The sequence below is a fragment of the Fopius arisanus genome, unplaced genomic scaffold (assembly GCF_000806365.1).
Source record: "Fopius arisanus strain USDA-PBARC FA_bdor unplaced genomic scaffold, ASM80636v1 scaffold00049, whole genome shotgun sequence".
NCBI lineage: Eukaryota > Metazoa > Arthropoda > Insecta > Hymenoptera > Braconidae > Fopius > Fopius arisanus.
Genome location: NW_011887788.1, coordinates 847803 through 872197, shown reverse-complemented (window position 1 = coordinate 872197; position 24395 = coordinate 847803). Strand labels below are relative to the sequence as shown.

General features: G+C 37.3%; 4 protein-coding genes across 4 annotated transcripts; 3 read left to right on the top strand and 1 right to left on the bottom strand.

The window, feature by feature from the left end:
* The first annotated feature begins 562 nt into the window (after positions 1 to 562).
* Dbp21E2 (putative ATP-dependent RNA helicase Dbp21E2) lies at positions 563 to 3083 on the top strand. Its single transcript, XM_011306781.1, has 7 exons — positions 563 to 691; positions 764 to 1027; positions 1188 to 1502; positions 1670 to 1927; positions 2000 to 2113; positions 2230 to 2621; positions 2770 to 3083. Exons 1-7 carry the CDS (start codon positions 623 to 625, stop codon positions 2981 to 2983), a joined length of 1626 nt encoding a protein of 541 aa, XP_011305083.1. The 5' UTR covers positions 563 to 622; the 3' UTR covers positions 2984 to 3083.
* Positions 3084 to 5032: 1949 nt separating this feature from the next.
* On the top strand, positions 5033 to 14316 carry LOC105267722 (signal-induced proliferation-associated 1-like protein 1). The gene is made up of 3 exons (XM_011306780.1): positions 5033 to 5120; positions 9605 to 9818; positions 9901 to 14316. Exons 2-3 carry the CDS (start codon positions 9614 to 9616, stop codon positions 14121 to 14123), a joined length of 4428 nt encoding a protein of 1475 aa, XP_011305082.1. The 5' UTR covers positions 5033 to 5120; positions 9605 to 9613; the 3' UTR covers positions 14124 to 14316.
* A 1832-nt stretch (positions 14317 to 16148) lies between these two features.
* Mnn1 (menin 1) lies at positions 16149 to 19791 on the bottom strand. Its single transcript, XM_011306779.1, has 2 exons — positions 18559 to 19791; positions 16149 to 18473 (listed from the first exon to the last, which is right to left on the bottom strand). The coding sequence occupies exons 1-2, from the start codon at positions 19575 to 19577 to the stop codon at positions 17585 to 17587; spliced, it is 1908 nt and encodes a 635-aa protein (XP_011305081.1). The 5' UTR covers positions 19578 to 19791; the 3' UTR covers positions 16149 to 17584.
* A 52-nt stretch (positions 19792 to 19843) lies between these two features.
* Positions 19844 to 22644, top strand: Ddx1 (ATP-dependent RNA helicase Ddx1). Its single transcript, XM_011306777.1, has 2 exons — positions 19844 to 20031; positions 20321 to 22644. Exons 1-2 carry the CDS (start codon positions 20016 to 20018, stop codon positions 22495 to 22497), a joined length of 2193 nt encoding a protein of 730 aa, XP_011305079.1. The 5' UTR covers positions 19844 to 20015; the 3' UTR covers positions 22498 to 22644.
* Positions 22645 to 24395: the final 1751 nt, after the last annotated feature.

Genomic DNA, 24395 nt, shown 5'->3' with positions numbered 1-24395 from the left:
AGAAATCGCTGAATTGTGTAAATATTGTTACAAATTCCGAGGAAAATGGAATGAGTAACAATTAATTATTCATTCTTCAATTATCATGGGATTTTCCATCTTTTGTTGTTTGACAAATCGATAGAGAGATCAATATAAATTGTATTGACAAATCATTTCAATTATTTCAATGAAAAGAATTAATTAGATTAGCAATAAATGTTTACTGCAAGAATTGGGAAAATTTTATTGTAATTTTCGCTTCGTGTAAAAATTATCTCGGAAAATTCTCTTTGTACAGTAATGACTCGATTTTAAAGACGCAATAAAAATCGCAGATCGTCTTTGATATGGCTTACATCGTAAATACGCCCACACATGGATGACAAAAATGTCTAGGAATTTATGAAACACGTCATTTTGTGTCTATTTCTGAGAACTTGATTTTATCTGAGGGATGACCTGTCAAAATAACCCGACACGTGCAGAAGTATTTGAAATTGAATTTATCCCGTCACCCAGCCGCCAAAATAACGCCATCTCCCGAGTACTTGTTGAACATTAATTGGAATTACAAGAAAATGTGAGTGATGAGAGGTTATATTTTTTCATTCAGAATCAATTGCTCTCAAATTTTTCCAGAATGTTTCACAGCTTTTGTAAACTCTGTCAAGTTACGAGAACCCGCACGAATAACTTGGGAAGATTTTCGGTGAGATTGATTTTGTAATTAAACACTAATTTTTTATTCACAGAATTTTATTATTTATTTATTACATTTTAGACAACATTGCACAGTAAACAATCTCATGCCAACACGATTCCTGCAAGTACTGTGTATGAAGGAGATGAACTTGAGGCTGAGAAAAATGAGCCGGAAATTGTACCACAGGATAATCGAAAACCGATAGTTCTGTGCAAGAGGAAAGAGTTCAATTTTTATAAAGGCACAACTTTCAAAAAGTTTGATACGATACCAGTGGCTTCAGAGGGGTGGCATCACGTGAAATCGAAAGGCGATTACTTCACGATTTATCCGGACATAGATGTAATTTTTTCTAAATATTAATATTAAGTTGTAGTTCACAGAAAAGCACAGCGAATGGCAAACATGAAATGTCCAGTAAAAAATCCCTTTGACCTGGAAAATTCGTGGAATATCCTCCACATTTTTAATTTTATTAGTAACAAGAGTTTTGCTGGTTTAGGACGACGATAATGAAGTCCTGGACGAAGATGAAACGACTTTCAAAGACATCGGACTTGGCCCTGAGGTTCAACAGCTCGTGCAAAGGCTGGGATTGGAGAACCCAACGAGAATTCAAAAGATGGCGATTCCTGAAATACTCAATGGGCAAAATACAATAATTCAGGCAGAGACTGGAACTGGAAAAACTTTTACGTATTTATTACCGATGATTGATCAGATTCTGAGGTGGAAGCCTTTATTACCGGAAAGACGACCAAATTCTCCTCTCGCTTTGATACTCGTACCGAGTAGAGAATTGGTGTTCCAAATTGGAGTGAGTAGAGTAGATTAGTGTAAAAATTAATTCAATTAATTTTTTTACAATCTCAAAGTTGCTCGAAGGAATTATAAATAACTGTTCCGAATTTTGTAGAGCATAGAAATATTTATGCAAATGGATATTCAGTAATTTATGTCATTAATTTTATGTTGATTCAATAGACAGAGGTAAAAAAATTGGCTAGCGGTTTAGATATAAGTATTCAAACTGTCATCGGTGGCAGAACGAAGAGAATAATGCGTAATCCATCAGTGAAGATCGTTGACATATTGATTGGAACCGTTGGTATCACCAGTAAATTGACGACGACCCGAATTTATAAATTGAATGAAGTGCGCCATACAGTATTAGATGAGGCTCACGCTCTATTTCATGAGGCGTTCGATGCAAAGCTGTCCATTTTTCTCAAGAGAATCAATGTGAGACGTTACAGATGCTCAATGATGCTGTTATTATTTCAATTATTAATAAATATTTTTTCCTCTGCATAGTTTGGTTTTAAACATATTGTCAGTAATACTCAGACACCTGACAGCAGTCAATTAACCATGGTCTCAGCTACAATGTCGGATAAACTACCTGCATATCTAGACAATTGTTTAAATGTGAGTTTATTCCATTTTTATTTAGATTATATAACGAACTAGAATTAATTTGTTGTACTGAAGAAATAATATGAATTTTAATGTCTCAAGTATTTTTTATAACGATTGAATTCCAGACGGCCTCTATCGTTCCTATTCAGACCCGCAGCATCCACAGAGTCCTCGTCCCCCAAAAATTCTGGCGTCTCGGTGCCCTCCAGAAGCCCGCAGCTCTTTTAAAATTCATAAAATCGAGAGCTCTTCGCAAGGAAGGAACAATAATCTTCAGCAACAATGCAGCAACAGCTGACTGGGTGTCAATTTTCCTGAACCAAATGAATATAAAAACCGTCTCTGTGAACGGTAATCACCCAATAGAAATTCGTCGAGACAATTACTGGGAGTTTCGCAATGGCAAAGTTCACATTTTGTCAGCGACCAATTCCTCGGGGCGAGGACTGGACACAGTAACAGTGGATTACGTCATAAATTACGATTTTCCACTGAACACAGCTGATTATATTCACAGGTGAGTACTAATTCAGCGAGATTTAATAATAAATATTATCATATTTTAATCAGTTTGGCGAGTCTCTTTGTGTTGAAGATGTTTACATTACTGGAGAAACTTTCATTAATTAACTGCTGCCCACATTATTAAATTTGCATTACAACAGGTGCGGTAGAACGGGTCGAGTGGGTAGCAAAACTCCTGGCCGAGTAATTAACTTCATATGCCATCCGTTGGAAATAAAATTGGCGAAAAAAATTGAACGAGCAGCGAGAAGGGGAAGAGCTCTACCAATCTTCGATTATCTGGAGCAGATTGAAGAGAAGGCGATGGATGAAGAGCTCAAACAATTGCTGGGATCAGTACCCAAGGATGAATAAAAAAAAAATATGAAATCCATAACATGTACGTTTTCAATATTGCTTCGTATTTCAACTGTTGTATAAATCTTTTTATTTAAAAAAGTGTCTCAGTTCTTTATATTCTTCATTTTTTTTTCATTTTTTTTATCACTCTGTTATTCAGGGATATCCAATAGTGATGGCAATATAAAAAAAATGGTCAATAGAACTAGTCCAAATTGCCTCAAGCGCTTTACGGTCCACTGAAACGTCTCAACTGAAATATTCGACAGTTAACAAAAATTTCTATACAACAATGCTCAGGCCTTTCTCTCTTGTTTTCAACCAATAATTGCAGCAATTTCGGTAGAAAGAGGAAATAGTAAACCTGTCGTACCCACCCATCCGTCCGTTCATTCACCACCATCACATCCGGTATTATCTGTACGCATCGCCATTTTTTCCGTTTTTTTATCGAATCAATTTGACGACCAGAACATAATATTCTGAATTTAGTCCACAAATGCTCTGAGAATTCAGAGACTACTAGAAAATAACGCTAGGATAATTTTCTTCGGCTCAAAATCTCGGCAAATAGAGACCAAATTTTCTTCCTCAAATTTTTTTTAAAATTCGGAGAAACAATAAACGTAAAAAAATATTTCATATGGAAATTTTATTATGATGCAATCTCTCAAGAAGTTTCATCATCGTAAAAGTTCTTTCTCAATTTCCCAAAAATTTAGAAAAATCGAGGCACGAGTAAAAAATTTATGAGTCATTAAATACTGATAGGATCAAAAAGCGAAATATTTTTTCCAATGTAATCCCGGATTTCCCAGAAATTTCCGAAAGAAAAAAACGTGAAAAATGAGGAGATATCGGCAATAACTCAATCTCAGAATCAGAAAGAACAGGATAAAAAAAATAATTCGTACTTCACGATAATAATGATGAAGCAATTAGCGTGGGTATACGCGTGACATGTGGGACAGGGGCAAGCGTTTGAGCGACGGTAGATACGAAATTTAAACAGATTCCTTGGATGAATCATGGCACATCAGATGTTCCAAAAGGCAAAACAAAAATGAAGAACCCTTTGAAAAAAAGATGAAGAAACAGCCCGAGGAATACGAATGAATAAACGAGAAGAAGAAGGTGAGTCACTCGGAAATGCTTGGAATTGCGAGTTTTGATCCCAAGACGCAGAGAATAGAACAGGATCAACCGGTATGATTTGTAGTCATCAGAGATCATATATAGGTACATAATTTCGAATGAGACTACATGTGTCTGTGTGTATATGCTCTCTAGTACATAGGAGAGAACGTCCGGCTGTTTATCCCCACCTTTATAAAATATCCAGCAATTTCAAATCTCTCGTTATACCTAAATTCCAGTTCCAGATTTCCAGATCTCCAGATACCCCAGTCCCCAGTAATTAAGAAAAGAAGATCTAACGAGCCTGACACTTGTCATTCCTCAATGAACTGGAAAAAAAATGGAGAAAATTGATTTTGTAAAAAATGAGGAAAAAAGGGTAAATCACGTCTCGATGCTTTTCGTAAATATCTCGAAAACTGTTCGAAATATCAAAATTTATGTAGGAACCTTTTTTCCAGGTTTCGACGAGATCTACAAAAAAGCTCCTGACCACGATTAATTATCTCCAGCAGTTGTCGAGATATGTTGAAAAAACTTGGAATAACCGAGTAAATTCACTCCTTTTACCAGTGAAGTACAGAATTCCAACATGACCGTCATCGAAACGTATCCCCCACCTCTCTTTGAGTTCCCACCATCAGTTAAACCATTTGGCTCGAACCCCCCCCTGTTCCTCAGTTCTGAGCTGCACTCCCTGGCATACACTAGTAAATTCCCTGTCTAACCGTCTATCTGTGCATGACGCTAAAACTCTCTAGTATACCTGAGTGACGCGTTAAAGTATTTCACTTTTGCCTAGCATCCTCTAGGTACAACTCCACCATTAAAACCAGTGTAATTCTGAGTGCGACTGTAACAGACAAGTAAACGTGAAATAATCAGTGAATAATCATAAATAAACAATAGTGTAAACAGAGTGAAATACCGTTGGTGATTTGATTATTATTGGAATTAACAAGTTTTATCAACAACGAAGTGTCTACGGGGGAACAATGCCCTGGATAAATGTTGGGTGAGTGAATTCTCCATTTATATTAATTTATATTAATTTATATTGATTTATATTAATTTATATTCATTTATATTTGTTTATATTTGGTTTATCCATTAACATTTATGTATATGAGTCAATATTATCTCTACTATCTGTATTATCTGTATTACGTGTTTTGTATCTTGAGAAAATGAATTCGGAGAACTCACCTCTACTATTGTGATGCTCTCCTCAATTCTTTACTATGTGTTAAATTCAATGGATCAGTGAAGAATGAATTAGTGTGTGTTGTGTCGGTTTGGAGCATTTCTGGTCATCAGGACAAAGGCGTTTTCATGTTGCTCCGAGATTCCTAGGTATACATTAGCTTTGACGTTGCAGCAACTGGACTTCTTTCATACGTTCTATCATATTTTATTTTTCCTTTTTTATATTATTATTATTACGTGGACTTCACTGGCAGTCTGTCCGCTTTTCGACGCGTCTCGTTATTTTTTGTAATGGCACGAGAGATCAGCGTTACCGTTGTCTTCGAGGCCATTCAACAAGAACAGTATTTTTCCACATTTTTTCACATTTTTCAACGTTTATCGGCGAAAAGACAACTGATTGTCATTTTAGATATATTTCTGATGGATTTTTTAATAAATCCTCATTTTTATTGTAACTCCTTGACATTTTAATGTTTAAGGCTGGGGTGGATTATCTAGAAAAGATCATTTACTCCGAAATTCGGATTTCTGATTACTTTAGCAATTAATCGTTTTTTTCAATAATTGTTAGCTAGCGTTCTAGCGATTGTCAACAACTAGGCCGCTAGCTAATAATTATCGGAAAAAACGATTAATTGACGGAGTAATTAGAAGTCCCAATTTTGGAGTAAATTAACTTTTTAACATTAACAGACAGTCCATCCAGGCCTTAACTTGATTTTCAGTTCTCAATCCTTGGGTTTTGGGTACCAATAAATATTGGAAGGTTCTTGCCGGTTTATTGAAATCATTAGGTGATCGTAAAATCATCGATCGATTACTTGAGTCGACTGAAAATCGATGATTGTCAATCGTTAAAACGTTTGCCTGTCAGACTCTCGACTATTGAGTCCAATAAATATTCAGGTATCCTCACTCTGTCAATTTAAGTGGCTATTTCCATCTAATCATAAATCATTGTCACGGTGAATCCAACCGGAAGTTGTTACATAGTAGAGGAAACGGGAAAAGCCGTTTACCGGTTGCATTTGAGTGTCTTCCGCGCTAACGATATGCAATCCAATTTTATCACGCATTTTACTGTCTCTTTCATAACTTGTTAATTATTTTTTTCAACATCCTAGATAATTGATGGGCTAATCTATTTTTTAAAGTCCCTCGCCAGGGAGTAACAAAAGAGAATTTAATGAGTGAAGAAAATAACAACAAATAATGGCAATTATGCACAGGAGAACAGTTTCTACTCATTTCTCAGAATACTGCGTGAATAAATCCATAAAAAAATTACTCCCCAGTACAAAATGGCAGCACCTCGGTAAAAGTGTATAATATCAGAATTGAAGGCTTGCATACCGTTATCATTACATGCTTTTAAATATTTTTATCCACCGATAAAGAGCATCTGGAGATTTCGTCGTGTGAGCGATAGGTATCGAGAAATCAATGGATGATATATTTTATCGGTTCTGTTTGAATTTTTTTATTGCTCTCCCTCGATCCTAAAATGGGGGATTTCTACGGGAATGTATGGGGGAATAATACTTATTGTTGAATCCCATTAGGGAGTGACTATATGCGGGATTGAGTAGAAAGCGTATGAGATGTTCAATTAATTAACGAGATAGGAAGAGAGAGAGGAAATGGACGTAATATTATAGTAGTTCACTAGTTCTGTTTTATACTGAAAAAAGTGGAGAATGTGGGGAAAATGAATGGTAATAATTTCCGGGGGGAGGAAATAATGTATTTGATAAGTATGAATTGCAAATAATGTTGATTCGATATAAACAGGTATACATCCTTTGGATTACCTCTACCATGACGAAGTTGCTACATTTTTTATGTTCCACAGAGAAGGCGAAATTAAAAAAAAAAAAATTAGTGAAACTTCTGCATCGTTATGCTTGAGGATTCATCGTGTCTGCTGGCTGGTCGAAAAATTATAGCGATAGTCTATCGATTGTAACAATCACAATTTTTCAAGTGCCAGATAAATTTGTAAATTACTTCAGCTCATAATTGCACATCACATTTAATTCCACAAAAGTCCCGCCTCTTTAATCTTCTCTTTGATCTAACGCATTAATTCATTGAAGCATTAATTTTCATGGAATGTTTCATTTACTCATTAAAATATAATTTCTCTGTTCAGTATTTTTTTCAATTTTTTTTTGCGTGTGAGTGTTTCGATAAATTGAAAAATTACAGTTATTTTTCCCTTTTTTACTCAGATTATTCGGTAAAAATTCGTGATTTAGAATTGCGTTGGTTATGCATTGGATATATTGGAGTAGAAAAATTTTGTTATAAATTTATTTCCGTAGGTGAGGGTGTGATGTCTGTTTCGAGCGTGAAAGGATGTTTGAATTTTTGTTTCATCATCCGGAATAAGCGGAATAAATCGCGATGCAGTGATGAGTGCATGTAAAAAGAGAGTCGGGTGTGGAATAACCACGAGGAGTCAACGAGAGATGTGTTGGCCTAGTAGTTGGGTTGCGAAGTCTCGTGTTGAGTTCGATGCCCCTTGGGACAGACCAACGCTTAGGCGCCAATGCCAGAGTTCCTCGACAATCTAGTGCATTTGTCACTGTCACTCATTCCATCAAAATTCCCCTACAACCACCACAAAAAATTTCATCAGCATCTGGCCCAGGATCATCCGCGCACCGTTAAAACCGTCAATCTCGCTATTCTCCCGATTTTCGAAGAAAAACTCAAAATCCAACAGAGATAGCCAAATTTTTGTTATAACATCTTTTCTAAAGCTCCTCGAAAACTGGCAAAACCATCTCTACGAAAATTCCGGTAATTCCCTTAGTTTTGGAGAAATTCACAAAAATTCACTGGTGGGCCGAGAAGATTTCGTGTGATCCGCCTGGCTGGTGATAACTCTGATATCTCCTGAAGCGTTTGATATATCCGAATTTCATGTAAGATATTACTTTTTCGAAATGATAAGAGGAATATTTTATTATTGAACTTTTTTTTTGTGGGCGTGGTAGTTTTCGAGATAGAGCCGTTTTAATAAGTGGAAAGAAGCTCGGAATCAATGACTTCTTTCGTGGACATGGGCGCAGGGATTAATCTGGAATATTTATCATATTTCCTCGGAGGGTCAAGTGATTACTTCTCTAGGGAATATGGTGAAAGGGACGAATGAAAATGGAGTAAAAATAAAATACGGTTTTCTGAATGCGGTAGTGCACTGGTTCAGTCAATAGGGCTCTCGAAAGAATGTACGGAATTGTATTATTTGCATAACTGGTTCAGTCGGAGAGTCTTTGATTCTTCCCCGAATGTTCTCTCGTTTTACATACACCGAGAGAAAAATATTGTTCCGATAGAATATATGTCATTCGATGCATGTACTCGTGTATTGAAATAGAATTTTATTGTTACGTTACAATTTTTTATTCCATGAGTGAATTATTCAGAGAGTGGAGTATTTCATTAAAATATTTCACACGAAATATTTTATTAAATATGATTTCTCTAACATGCACTTATTTCCGTTTATTTGTTTCGCTGATCTGAATTTTTCGAGTGATTTGAAAAATTTGAGATCGATGAAGGATTGGTGCAGTGATGTTATGGGAGATTATTGCTGCAATTATAATTAATTATAATTGATATTGTTGGGGTGGGAATATAATTCGCTTCACTACATTTCTCCATCTGTATCCTGTCAGTCTGAAAATTTTATTCGAGGTGTTACGAAATTCGCAAGGAGAAGAGAGCTTCTCGTAAGTTATAGGAATGGCCTCTCATGAGTTATATTTAGAGCAAAAATTCAGTGGGGACACATCCTCCACTCCTGATTGGTCTATTCTAATATAACTTATGAGTGATTTTTTTGCCGAACCCTATAAATTACGGCGCGTTCACCTGTTTACGCAAAAATAGAGAGAGAAATATAAATTTAAGGATTTTTATCTCAAAGTTTTAAACTAAAAAAAAATTGTTTCCCTAAATATTTTATTATTGACTATGACACAAATATGTGAAATCAATTGTTGATTGATCGATTAAAAAAAATCACTTATGATCCCTCTGGTGGGGGTGGAAAAATAGTTTTGGTATTTCTCCAGTTCCTGAGAATTTAATAATTTCCAATTTATTTTGTTTTATTCAATTTTTGAGTAGGTAAATTCTATTTTGAAGAAATAGATCATTGAAATTTTATTCGGCTGTCCTCGAGTTGTCGAAATAAAATATATGAACAAGTCGATCCACTGTAACAATTGAAATAAGAACAATAGAGATATCAATCAACAAACGATTATGTTACAGAATGATGAGATGATCACTCAGTTGGCGGTGATGGCCGCTGGTGGTGGTATAGGTGGGGGCGGAAGTGGCAGTAATACCGGTGGTGGTGGTGTCAGTCGTGCGGGCGGTCTTACTCTTCACAGATCAAATTCCAGCCTGGAATTGCCGCACAGTCCAGAGCGTACAGGCCGAGCAGTTGATGCCCAACCACTAAGACGCGAATATGGTTCCCACGGTGAGACTGAATTTCAATTTTTTACCGCCATCATTATTCCCAATCCCCCCTCAACCGTGAACCAATAAATAATATTTTACAGGTAGCATCGACGTTGTCAGTGGCCAGTGTAATTCAGCAAGTGGTGGAGACAATTTATTCGCAATGCTGCAGGACTTCAGAAGTGGACGTACATCAGCAGATCGTCTGTACCATCATCACACGGATAATTCACCAGGAATTGTCTCCACTGACGAAGTGTGTGGCCCCACGTCTTCATCAAGTCCAAAATTACGTCTAAAGCTCAATCGACTCTGGGGTGGAAAAGAAACAGGATCCAGTGGAATGTCATCGATATCAACACCCACCAGTACCCCATCGTCTGTCGTTCCGGGTGATTTGGAGGAGCGTCATCGACGAAGGGCTTTTCTCCACTACGACTGCCAGTCACTCACAGCGAATTTAGGATATGCTGCTAAACTCCGGGGCATTTTACTCGCCAGGAGAAGAAATACAGCCACTGGTGCATCAGCAGCGAGTACGATACGTGCGCCAACTCCAGATGAGACTCCAGACAGTAATTCCAATCCAGGTGGAGAGACTCAAGAGGACTCTGGTGATGGCAAGAGCAATGACCTTCTGGAGTCTTGTCCATTCTTCAGGAATGAAATCGGTGGAGAGGGTGAGAGAGAAGTGGCTCTTGGACGGTCTCCAATGTCAACACCAGGTGCTCACAGGCCCTCACTATCCTATGGTGTCTCTGTTCTGGAGCCACCACCAGGGGAGACTCTCTGGAAACACACGTGTCCTCTGAGAAAACGTCTCCTACCAATAGAGAGTATCGACGAGGGTGCTCGTTACTACCGAAAGTATTTTCTGGGTAAAGATCATCAGAATTGGTTTGGAATGGACGATCAGTTGGGTCCAGTGGCAATCAGTATTCGTAGGGATGGTAATCATTACAGAATAATTGTTCGAACCTCTGAACTCTTGACACTGCGTGGATCGATACCAGAGGAAGCCCTTTGTCTACGTAATAATCAGACAAGTAGAATACCTACACGTGAGATAATGGAGCTCGTTGCACCGGAAGTTCAACTGGGGTGTCTCAAGTTGGGTACGCAGCCAGCTGAGGAAGCCCTAGCAAGGCTCGATGAACAAGGGCTCTCGAATCGTTACAAAGTTGGTGTGCTCTATTGCAGATCTGGACAGAGAACTGAAGAGGAAATGTACAATAATCAGCACTCAGGGCCTGCATTCCTTGAATTTCTGGAGACAATTGGCCAGAGAGTGAGACTGAGGGGTTTTGAGGGGTACAAAGCTGGACTGGACACCAGAACAGACTCAACAGGAACTCACACTGTTGCTTCAACACATCGTGGAGCTCAAGTGACACTTCACGTTGCCACGATGCTTCCATTCACTCCCAATAATAGACAACAATTATTACGAAAACGCCACATCGGTAATGATATTGTAACAATAGTCTTCCAAGAACCCGGTGCTCTACCCTTCAGTCCAAAACGCATAAGATCTCAATTTCAACATGTCTTCATCATCGTTCGTGCTATTAATCCATGCACTGATAATACTCAATACAGCGTTGCTGTATCGCGCAGCAAGGAGGTACCGATTTTCGGACCACCAGTTGCCAAGGGGGGAATATTCAACAAAGGCAAATCATTTGCCGATTTTATTCTTGCCAAAGTAATAAATGCTGAGAACGCTGCACATCGCTCTGAAAAATTTTCAACAATGGCAACAAGAACGCGACAGGAGTACCTCAAAGATTTAGCTGTTAATTACTCAACCACAACGATTATCGATACTGGACAAAAATTCTCGATAATGTCATTTAGCAGTAAGAAAAAAGCAACAGTAAGACCGAGATTGGCTTGTGATGCTGCACAGAGGGGTGCCATTTGTTGGCAAGTTATATTGGAGGAGAGTACACAGAATACAGATTGCTACCTTGGAATTAGTGTTGATACTATCGTTCTTATTGAGGAGCACTCGAGGCAAACTGTTTATGTATCACCGTGCGTCAGTATTCTAGGCTGGCATGCGCAGACTAATAGCTTGAGGCTTTATTATCACCAGGGTGAGTGCATCAGTATCCATGTGAGACCTGATTACACGGAGAGAGACGAGATAATGGAGATTGTCGCTAGACTTCGAGCTGTTACACAAGGATCACCAGCATCTGAGCTGTCACTGAGGAGAAATAGCCTGGGACAATTGGGATTTCATGTTCAGCCTGATGGTGTTGTTACCCAGGTGGAGAGTATGGGACAGTCTTGGCAGGCCGGTCTCAGACAGGGATCGCGACTCGTTGAAATTTGTAAAGTCGCCGTTTCTACTCTCAGTCACGATCAAATGGTTGATCTTTTGAAAACGAGTGCACAAGTCACTGTCACTGTCATACCACCGACTAATGATGGACAACCGCGGAGGGGCTGCTCTCTTCAGAGTTGTGAATATTTGTCTGGTAATTATGAGAGTGATTATGAGAATGTGACGAATACTGAGAGTACATCGAGCCAGCAGAGTGCACAGCAGGCACAGCAGTATCAGAAGAATCATGAGAGATCGATGAGTCCACCGAGATCTAGCAATTCGTCGGGATATGGCACTGGCTCGAGCTCGAGATCATTCACAGATCCCAGATTTACTCAGGATAACACTGGGGTGCACGATGAACGGTGGTACGACGGATTATTGGAAACACATGAGAAAGAACTGAATAATCTCAAGTCCGATGGCACTCCACCTCCACCACTTCCAGCTAGGCAGGGGCAAAAAAATTGTAAAGATCCGAAGCATCAGTATCATGAGTATTATTCTAAAGAATCTGATTATGTGTCACCGAGGGTTCTGCATGAGAGTAATTACCAGAGAATTGACGAGATGAATAGGAATAATTGGGGCCAATCTTATGGTCACACACATCATGTTCATCAGAAACTCACAGCCTCTGCTTCACTTCCATTATCGCAGAATTCTGGGTATAGTGTTGCCAAAACAATAAATCAATTTGAAGCAGCTGAGCATAATAATATTCATGAGAGTGAAGTGTCTAGGGTGCATATGAGGGGCAAGAAGGAAGATCATGGGGCCAATGGGAAAACAATGGCAGAGAGACGAGTAAGTTCTTACGAATTTGTTCAGGATCCTGAGAGCTCTGAGGGCAATCAAGCCAAACAGCAAAATCAAATGATTTACTGTAATCGTGAGGATTGTAATGAATCAAACAGGGATAATCATGAATTTATCATTGGTGACAAAGTTACTTGCTTGAAGAGTGGATTACCAGAGAGAGTTCTCAATCGTAAACTCAATCATGCTGAGTATTCGAGGAAGGATTATGTTACTTCGAGTTTACCACCGGAGGTAAAGATTTTTGAAGGTAATGGTGCTGATATTTCCACATGTGTTCTTCCAAGTGAGGATGAATTTGCTAACGCATGTGAAAATCACTCGCCAGGACTGAGGAGATCGAATAAACAGAGATCTGGGGCTGGAAATCCGAGCCCTAGGAATCAGAGTCCCAGGCCAAAATCACTGGTGAGAACTCCACACAGAAATTCCGCTAATTTTGCGTCGAGCACTCTCCAGGAAGATTTGATGAAACTTATTAATCCAGATTATATTGGCGATGATAATTCTCAAGTGAAAAATAATAATGTTAATGTCAAGGAGAATGGAACGAGTTGTAATAATAATGAGCCTGGTATTAACAATATTGATAAGGTCATGGAGAATCGAGAGAATAAAAATGAGAGTTGTAACAAATTGGAGATACAGAATAGGTGTAGATCGAGGGAAAATCTGTGTGGCACAAGTGCTACGACGTTGAGTGTCTTATCTACATCAAATCGTCAAGAAAATTCAGGTGGCTCAGAAGTTATTTTAACAATGGCGAGGCCAGCTACTGTTATTTCTAATACAAGTACAAATTCAAGTCCAGCTCCCAGTGAGAATAAATTATCAAAGGAGGAGAGATTGTCACCGAGGGTTACTAAGACTCTGTTTCCGTTGAAAGTGTCTAATCTTGCTGGCACTGCGCCGGATAATGGTGATGACAATCAGTCCCATTGTAATGAGGAGAGTGTTTATGAGAGTAGAACTTGTGTCACGGATTTACAGAGTCATTTGACTAATCTTGAACTCAGGGTTGCGAGGGAAACGAGGAGGAGATTATCGCTCGAGGAGGAAGTCAGGAAATTGAGAGATGAGAATAGACGACTGCAAGACGAGAATCATGCAGCTGCCCAGCAGTTGAGGAGATTTACTGAGTGGTTCTTCCAGACTATCGATCATCAATAATATCTTTGTTTTTTTTTGTTGTACTTTCATTAATTGTATACTTAGAGTAAACATTTTCATTTTTACGTTGTAATTGAATCAATCACGGAAATTTCAATTGTGGAGTCAAGAATATTTCAATGGTATTCTCTGATCGAGAGGAATAATTTCAGTTTCATTTTCATCTCCATTTTTTTTTTATTAATTATTATTATTATTATTGTGTTAGTTGAGATTTTTCAACGGAAAGAAAAGGGAAATTCTTGATTCCAGATTAATCTTTCCATCGAAAATTGTTATTACGTTTTTCCTTATTACAACCAAACTTTTTTATTATATATATTTTTTAATTACCAACGAGTTTGCACTTCGTACATTTTGCAGTATTAACTTTCATACGTTTATCGTTGTAGAAGTTATTCAAATCACATAATATTGCATTAATTAAAAGTTCTAGGATACAAAACGAAAAGAGAGCAAAATAACGGAGAGAAAATTGTGGACACGTGCGCTATGAACCGACCAAATATTTATAGAATATTTAAGAAGTAATTGATTAATTAATAAAACATTGTTAATTTATACACACTGTGAACTTTGACGGTAATAATGCTTTATATTCTATTAATATTAATTAGCATTTAGGTAATAAAAGGTATATTTTTTCATTACTTGTTGACTAAAAGTTATTTTTTTTTTTTTGATGAATTTAAAGTGAAACGAAAAAAAAAACAAAACGTGGATGAAATAATTGTATTTCACACATTAGAATAATAAAATAGTTTATTACAATTCACAAAGAGAAAAAAAATTGAAACAGATATCTGTATATTTTTCTTCAATTAATGCCTTTACTGTCGTTAAGTGACAATATAAATTATAAACTGTAATTTTTTAATTCCAGTGTGAGTGGGTGGATGCACTGCAAAAGCGTAATAAGAAAAACACTACTGATATTTTTCAATAAAACATTTTTTGATTAATTAATCCTGCATTACGTAGCTTCGATGAGTGTTTCATTATTGTACAATTGCAACATATTCTTTCAAATTCCTGTCCAGACTTGTAGATATTCCATTAACTCGAGTAATCAACCACCAGATGTTACATAATAGTGATAATTCGTAAACATATAATGCCATATAGTAAGATCTTGATTGAATTAATGGTTACACATGACGCTGAGTTCTCTATTCTCGCATTATTATTTACTGCCAAATTATACGCACTGTATAATCGGTCGAGTATATCACAAATGAATTAGTTTCTGAATATATTTCTATATTTTTCATCTAAGTACCGACAAATGTTTAATTTCAATGAGTTTATTGTGCTTGTTATCGCTATTCATTGCTTCGTGTTCATTCTCCAATTATTTATTTAACATCAAAAGTTAAGATCTTATTGTTCATAATTGAACGGAAGATAATAGGAAGAGTCGATTCAAATTCTGTTAAAGAAAGAATTATTATTTTAATTTGTGCCAATGATTCATTATGGCACGCACATTTCACAGTGATATCTTTTCAGTTGCAATTATCGGAATATCGGGAAATCAATTTGACAGTCAAGTGATGATTGTTAACAAGAGATTCTTCAACATATAGACTTGTCTTAATTTATATTGATAATGCTTCAAGTAAACAATTATCGGTGAGTCATTTTGGGCGACAATTATAATTAATTTTCATATTAATTTTCAATATTCATTAATTGGGAGAATAATAATTTCAATGTAACTGAAAATGCAGTGAATGCTCACAAAATTCAATAATGAAAATTGATGAAAAATAAAACTGCTACACCAGATATCACACGTACTTTGAAGCAATCATAGGAATTACAACAATTCTTACCAATATAAAAATATTTTTCCCTGTACGTTTCATATGTTACTCATTATTTCAATGCTCATAAATCATTCTAAATACTGAAAATGGTAGTTATCAGTTCAAACAGATCCATACAGTCAATACGAATATTGGTACACGCGTTTATCAATTGGAAGAGTAACCCATTATCAACATGAGGTAATCAATTATGTGATGTTTTTTTTTCAAACAATCTTCATTAACTTTATTCATCAATTTATAGCAACTTACATTCTTTACTTCTTTTGCTTTTTTTCCTTTTACTTCCTTTATCTCGGGCTGCGCCTCTCAACATCTCAGTCATATCAATAGTACTATCGTACAGTATAACAGCATCACAGCAAGATAGCGCCATTAACGCATTTAATTAATTCACTTCAATCGTGAATTAATTATCATAATATTTCTTATTTCACTGAGGTGTGATCTCTGTAGATTTTTTTTTTGTCAGTATGGAAATGAGCTCCCACCTCGGTTTCTGTCAACAGTTATTCTACAACAATCCACTTACAACCAATTCATTTTTTTAAAATCAATTTCAGTTTTTTCCCAACTGAATTTTGGGAGGGATTCAATTTAATTTGAGGAAAAATTAAAAGAAATGCGATGTTGTTTGATACACGAGATTCGGCGGAAACAGTATTGTAACTGAATTATTTAAGTAGCGAAGTGCGAGAAATAAATTACAGAATAAATAGACGAATATTAAAGAGAGTAGCCTCCAATGCGCGTAATTCATCGAAAGAAAGGTGTTTATAATCTAAGAAACACTCACGTTTATCGCGAGTTGATGATTGGAACGGAATGTAAAAAACAATCTCACTACCTTATTCATAAATTAATTTTTTTTTTGTTCTCCTTCAATAAATAAGTTATTAAAAAGGTATCATCAGAGAAACATTTTGACGTTGATAGAATCGCTCTTTCTCCATCAATAAATATACCCAATAAAAATAAATCTCAGTTTCACCAACTAACTCCTTCTCATATTTTCTTTTTTACATCTCATTAAATGACTAATTAAAACGAAAGTAAGAGAAATTTGTTTTGTACTTTTCTACACACGATTAATATCTAACAAACAGCTAAGCGTTGTTCCCGTACCTAAATAAATCATAGAGATTATTTCTTTTTTCTTTATATACTGGCTGGCAAAATAGCGGAAGCAAGTTTTCTGTCGTCACAGGAGATATGAGCACCAAAATGAAAATTCATAGAGACAAAGTCCCTCAGAAGTGATGCCAAGTCGAAATAAAAATAGCAATCGAGTGGTCCAGAACCGGAGAATTAAAGAGATCTCGAGAAATTCCTCGGGAAACGCAAAAATCAATCAATTGAACTTCTGCGAAAAAAAAATGCTATTCATGAAATGAATTGAATATTTTGTAGTCTCGTTTCTCAATTTCTGGGGATCTCCCAGAAACTTGAGAAATAACCATAAAACCGATGGAAACTTAAATCCGTGATTTCTAAAGTGAAAGGAAAACAAATCGAGAGATGTTCACAAAACAGTGACTCGGTCTATTACTTCTCTCGTATTTGTCTCCTGTTCCCGACCACTTTGCTACGATAAAAGTGAGATAGACAATAATAAATACCCTGTCGAATATATTATTCGCGACGTGTCCTCTTGGGTCGCTGATGAACACCAAGATCATCATTGCCTCTGGTTTTCTTCCCAATTTGCACTTGACTCTGCGCTGTCAATTGCAGAGAAATTGCATGTGTATTTAATTTCTCAGCAAGTAATAAATCTTTAAGACCCTTCATTTTTTCACTATACAGAGTTATCCTGGGGTTTTCGTTCTCCGAGTCCTCTTCAACTTCAGGATCTAGTGTTTCCTGAGATGTCGATGGAGTTGGAGGTAATGAAGTCTCCTGAGGTGCAACAAAAGGCTCTCCATCGCCCTGGAGCAGATAATCCCTGTTAAGTATTTTTTCACTACATGCAGCTGTCAACGCCTGAATGCCCGGATGCATCGGTGCAGGATTCGTCGACTGAACTTTTGATTCTAAACTCGCAATCAAATCCCTCGCTGCACTCGACCTCTCCTTCGTCTTACAATAATTATTATTATTATTGTTATTGCTAGTTGTAGTATTGTTATTGTTGTTGTTCATGTGATTATCATTGTTGTGATGATTGCCTTCATCCAAATTGGAATCCCTGCGAGACTCTCTCGTATGATGATTCTCATCATCGTGCACAAAATTCATTTGTAATTCGGTCTCATGACACTCGATGATTACCTGAGCTCTGATACATGCATCGAACTTTGATATTGTGTTAACCAGGGGTCTGGCCCAGCCAATATGGAGTACTGGAGTGTTTGCACCCTCTTCCCACTGGCAAATTCCGTCGTAAAAACGCAAAAGGTACGCGAAACATCGAGGCTGACGCAGGAGACGCTCGTCAGCTCGAACTGTATGAGGAATTAATTCATTCGCTATTTCCAGTAATTCTTTGTAAATTTCTCCGTCGTCTCGAGAATAATCGTACCTGAAAAATAGTATTAATCGTTAAATATCTCGTTAAATCGTATTATATATATATTCATAAATCAACAAATGAATGATTCACTCACTTTCTCAGTACGTCAGCAGCATCAGCCCACGAGGCAAGTGCATTTGCATGAAGTCCATGTCGATAGAGATAACCACCCTGATAAGTATAAGGATAAACATGAGCATTGCCGTAATACTTTCTTGCAGATCGTATTGCCTCCTGAAAAAGAACAATAGCTGGAGGTCTCCCAGGCGTTGGTGCAGCCTCTTCCAAGTCACCGAGATTACCCAAAGCCATTGGATATTTTGCCAAATGTCCCAAGTCGTACAACAACCACAAAAGTTCCTGCTGCAGAAGTGCCACTTCGGCAGCATCTGCTGTTGCACTCAGACTAGGATTTATTGCTGATACTATAGTTGCAACTTCCATCGCTCTGTTGCATACAACAGCGTTACCATTAACATACAACCAGGAACGAGAGGCTATTCCTGCCTCCACAGGCTGTCCACGTTTATCCTCATTACCCTTACCATGCCAGGTAACCTCGACAGTCTCATCTCCATTTTCACCACAAACCACCCAGGCATGATCCTCAGACATCGCCAAATGTACATCATTGAAACCCAACACCTGGCATCCAGCCACAACAGCAAAAGCAACACCAAAACAATCCAATTTATTAGCTGTTAAATAACTGTAGAGACTCTGAAGATGTGCTCTGTCCTTGTAATAACTCCTGGTTAACGAGTTCCATATGACATCAGACACTCTCTTAACTAATTCTCTAGTTGCGTATTTCTCCTCGTGAATTGACAAATCAACAGCCCCTTTGACGATAGCGTGGAATTTTGAGTAGAGTGTCTCAGCGATGTTGAACTCAACTGCTGGAAGTTTTGGCTCGTCGTAAACAGTACTCTCCTGCGACGCAATAGTACGATTGCAGGTTAATGAATTCTCAACAGCACCAACGAGTATCGATAGCAATGCCAGATCAGGCTCGATATTATTATTGGACAATTGTTTCTCAAATATTTGTACAATCGATGATATACTTCGTACGGGGAAGAGGGCTTTATCCTCATCCTTCAAACCCGCCATGGCCCTCCAAAAAGAGTGGCTCTCGGTCCTAACTCTAGGTACCGATGCCACGACAAATTACTGATTTTAATCAACGTTGAGCCTGGATTTGAACTCTCGATTCGCACACAAATTCTTTTTCTTTCAAAAAAATCACTTTTTTCACTTATTCTCGGCTGTGGATCCTTTTATTTCTCGGAGAAAAGTTGTATACAGTTGTGTGTTCTTCAGTGGCGACGACACTGCCTTTTTTTATAGTCGGTTTTCAGAGTATTTGTCGGTTAGTAGTTCTGAGAAAATGGCGCTGATGCAGGCAATTGCCTGATATTCTGAGAGTATATCACAATATCTCTGATTATATACCATCCCTGTGTATATATATCATATATACCATATATATCATATATGCCGGGTAGTTTTTGATGTTTCTGGATCGTCTAGGTCGAACATAAACTCAAAATGACAGCCTTTGAAGGTTCGTACACCAGTCACTCAAATTTTCGTATCAGCTGATTTTTCAGATTCATCTCAATTTGACAATTGACATTTTAATTCATTTTTACTCTTGCCGGTTTTTCTATCATTTCAGCTTGATTTTATTGGTTATATCTATTTATTTATTTTAATCTGTTCTCGTTGGAGGCATTCAATTTTTGAATCTTTCTCAAATTTAATGGATTGATGTAAATCAGCGGTTTCATAATTTCGAAAATACTTTCTCCGTTATGAATATAAAATTTTTTGATAACTCGACTTATTTCCAGAAATGGGTGTTTTACCTGAAATTGCAAGAGCAATCGATAATATTGAATGGACTCTTCCAACGGACGTCCAGGCAGAGGCAATCCCCCTGATCCTGGGTGGAGGTGATGTCCTGATGGCAGCAGAGACGGGCAGTGGTAAGACTGGAGCATTTTGCCTGCCCATCCTCCAGACTGTTTGGGAGACTTTGAAGGATCTGGAGACTGGGAAAACAACTGGAAAATCTGAGAAACGAGTGATTTCTGGCCCCTGGAGTCTGAGTCTCTTCGATAGAGGACGAGCAATGGCTGTGGCCCCTGATGGATTGCGTTGTCAGAGTCGAGAACAACGAGAATGGCACGGATGCAGAGCAAATAAAGGCGTTCAGGGGGAGGGAAAATATTATTTTGAGACTGTAGTCACTGATGAGGGCCTTTGCCGAGTCGGTTGGTCAACGTCCCAAGCGAATTTAGATCTGGGAACTGATAAATTTGGATGGGGATTTGGAGGCACTGGAAAAAAATCAAACTCCAAGCAGTTTGACAGCTATGGGGAATCCTTTGGTATGCACGACGTCATCGGTTGCCTTCTGGATCTCTCCAAGGGTGAAATAAGGTTCACCAAGAATGGTGTGGACCTTGGAAAAGCGTTTGACCTCAATTCTCAGCAGAGATCACAGATTTTCTTTCCGGCTGTGGTTTTGAAGAATGCTGAGATGTCTTTTAACTTTGGCAATGAACCTTTCAAGCATCCACCACCAGCTGGATTCACAGCTGTTGCTTCTGTTCCGAAGAATTGCCTCAGGGAGAATGAAATTGGATCCAGTGGAGCTGGAAATCAGGAGATGAAGAAACCACCGGGTAATGCACCACAGGCTATTATTATTGAACCTTCGAGAGAGCTTGCGGAGCAGACTTATAATCAACTGGAAAAATTCAGGATTCATTTAAAAAATCCATCGATCAAACAGTTATTGGTGATCGGTGGAGTCGCTGCTAAGGAACAAATTTCGGCGCTCAATTCTGGAATTGATATTGTCGTTGGAACTCCAGGTCGTCTGGAGGATCTCATTCAAGGAGGATATTTATCGCTTACACATTGCAGATTTTTTGTCCTTGACGAGGCTGATGCACTCTTGAAACAAGGCTACACAGAATTAATAGATCGTCTCCATCGTCAGATACCGAAGATAACAGCTGATGGAAAGAGACTCCAGATGATCGTGTGCTCGGCGACATTACATGCGTTTGAAGTTAAAAAAATGGCGGAGAGACTAATGCACTTTCCAACTTGGGTGGATTTGAAAGGTGAGGATGCTGTTCCTGAGAGTGTTCATCACGTCGTGGTGAGTGTTGATCCCCAGAAGGATCCATCCTGGAAGAATTTGTCTCGCTACATCGAGACAGATGGAATCCACTGCAGAGACAACATCAAAGGAAAACCCAATACTGCTGAGGCCCTCTCGGAAGGTGTAAAAATTCTCAAAGGTGAATATTGCATTCGAGCAATCAAGGAACACAAAATGGATAGGGCAATTATTTTCTGTCGAACTAAAATCGACTGCGATAATCTCGAGAGGTACCTCAGACAATATGGATCCAACGAGTTCTCCTGTGTTTGTCTTCATGGAGATCGAAAACCCCAGGAGCGCAGGGCAAACCTTGAGAAGTTCAAGAGGCAAGAGGTGAAATTTTTGATTTGCACTGATGTGGCAGCTAGAGGCCTCGACATCACAGGTCTGCCTTTCGCAATTAATGTAACTCTACCAGATGAGAAGTCTAATTATGTTCATCGAATTGGGAGAGTGGGAAGGGCTGAGAGGATGGGCCTAGCCATCTCTCTAGTGAGCAGTGTTCCGGAAAAGGTATGGTATCATGGAGAATGGTGCTCATCCAGAGGACGAAACTGCAATAACACTAATTTAACCAATCAAGGTGGATGTTGCATTTGGTATAATGAACCGCAATTTCTTGCTGACATCGAGGATCATTTGAATATAACTATTCAACAGATTGGGCCTGATCTCAAGGTACCAATGAATGAATTCGACGGAAAAGTCATTTATGGACAAAAGAGAATTAATACTGGAAGTAATTATAAAAATCATGTGGAACAAATGGCACCAGTTGTGAAGGATCTCGCTGCACTTGAGTCTAAGGCTCAAATAACTTATGTGAGAAGACACCTGTTGGTCTCTTAAAATTTTGAATCTCTATTCATTGACAAAATTTATTGATAGATTTTGTTACCAATTAAAATAAAAAAAATCGCATTCGTAAGTTTCAGTCGATGTAATCAATAAAATTGAAAAAATCGGAGTAGAATGTAATAAAGCAATAGAATTGAAAAAAAATAGTACTCAACTTATTTCTCAATTATTATTATTGTTATTATTTTTTTTAGTGTAATTGTGTACATCGAAACGAATAGTATTCAAATTCTTCATATTTTTTCAATTTCTATATTATAGTTATTCGAACAGTCATCACAGAATAAGAATGAAATTATGTTTATTTTATTATTATTTATATTTTTCCTCATTTTTATTTGAATTGGCTGATTGGTTCAATAAATCGATGAACCTCTCTTGTATTTATTGGATCAATCAGATTATTGGTGTCATTTTTTTTTGTTTTGTGACACCAGCTCTATTTTTCTTTTCTCTTTCTTTTTTTTTTTTTCATTCTGACGGAATCATGACACCTGTGAAGCGATCACACATTTTTAATTGTTCCTCCACTGAATTGAAGTGATCATTTAGCGTCAGAAGACTGTCGAGATCCATCAATGTGCGATCAGATATCGTAGAGACCGCAAAGGACTAGGATTTCCATCATTAATTATGGAATTATTTATTTTTCTTGTATTGACAGCGGCTCCATCCAGTTTCCTCCTCATTGGTGGAATGATTATTATTTTATTTTATCTTTTTTTTTGTCATTTTTTGTCTTTTACTTTACATCGAATGAAGATTTTCTCACCTTATCATTTATTTTGTTGATTAATTCTCTTCCACTGACTCACACAATTGTTCTCTCAAAATTTTGCTACTTCTAAATTTAGGAAATACGTGCAACAAAAAATGTCATCCCTATTTTTGAATTGATGAAAAGGGAAATGCAAAGAATAATTGATTCAAGCAATGAATTATCACTGACTTTCATCTCTCTAAATCGCCGGATCCGACTGATATATTAAATACTCATTAATCAGTTAAATTGATTCGTCAAGATTGTTCTCGCCTCCAATGATTGTTATCATAGTTTACACTGGGTTTATTAAAGTATTTATCATGTAATGAGATTTGGAAAAAAAGGCGATTACTACTGTCACATTCACTTTAGCCTGCACTGATAAATAGATTTGACGATAGTTGTTTTTTCTTCTCAAATTGATGAATGAATAAATATAATGATCATCATTTGGGTGGAGGTGAATTTTCCCCACTGATATTCATGCGCAAAAATATGGTGTACGTTATTGTTACATAATATTTTTTTTTTCTTTCTCTTGATGGAGTTTTAAAATCTCTGTTAAATCTAATATTGTATCCTGTTAATTGGTCTATTTCTCCTGGTTGTGATATCGCAAATTATAATAGTGCAATGAATTATTTGATTGTACGGCTAATAGACACCCGTAGAATAATATTTTCATCTGCATTACTGTCATTTTCCCTGGATTGAAGTAGACACTGCACAATCGACTAATTTATCATTTATTCGTTTTTCTTTTTGTTTCTGTGGTAAATGCACATGGGACACGTTTACAAGACATTCAAGTTTTGATTGCAATCACAGACTTGAATTATTTATCCTCTCTTTATCTTACTTTATTTATCCATATAATTCCGATAATTTCGATCAACGTTCGACGCTGCACATCTGTTTTGACATGATATTCAATGACTTCATCCATTTACACATAAACAAATTAAAATCCTAAAATTAATCTCTTCCATTATATATATTTCCAATACTTCCAGTACACATATACATATTTTCAATCTCTCAATATGAATCCACTTTGTTGTCCGTGCATAGTCCCAATTTCGATGATCCAAACTTTACTTTCAACATTGATATCCATAAATTTTCA

Coding starts and splice junctions, on each gene's coding strand:
- Dbp21E2 (XM_011306781.1), top strand. CDS start 623: ATGTTTCACAGCTTTTGTAAACTCTGTCAAGTTACGAGAACCCGCACG. Junction 1,028..1,187: donor CGATTTATCCGGACATAGAT/GTAATTTTTTCT, acceptor TTGCTGGTTTAG/GACGACGATAATGAAGTCCT. Junction 2,622..2,769: donor ACAGCTGATTATATTCACAG/GTGAGTACTAAT, acceptor GCATTACAACAG/GTGCGGTAGAACGGGTCGAG.
- LOC105267722 (XM_011306780.1), top strand. CDS start 9,614: ATGATCACTCAGTTGGCGGTGATGGCCGCTGGTGGTGGTATAGGTGGG. Junction 9,819..9,900: donor ACGCGAATATGGTTCCCACG/GTGAGACTGAAT, acceptor AATATTTTACAG/GTAGCATCGACGTTGTCAGT.
- Mnn1 (XM_011306779.1), bottom strand. CDS start 19,577: ATGGCGGGTTTGAAGGATGAGGATAAAGCCCTCTTCCCCGTACGAAGT. Junction 18,474..18,558: donor GCTGCTGACGTACTGAGAAA/GTGAGTGAATCA, acceptor ACTATTTTTCAG/GTACGATTATTCTCGAGACG.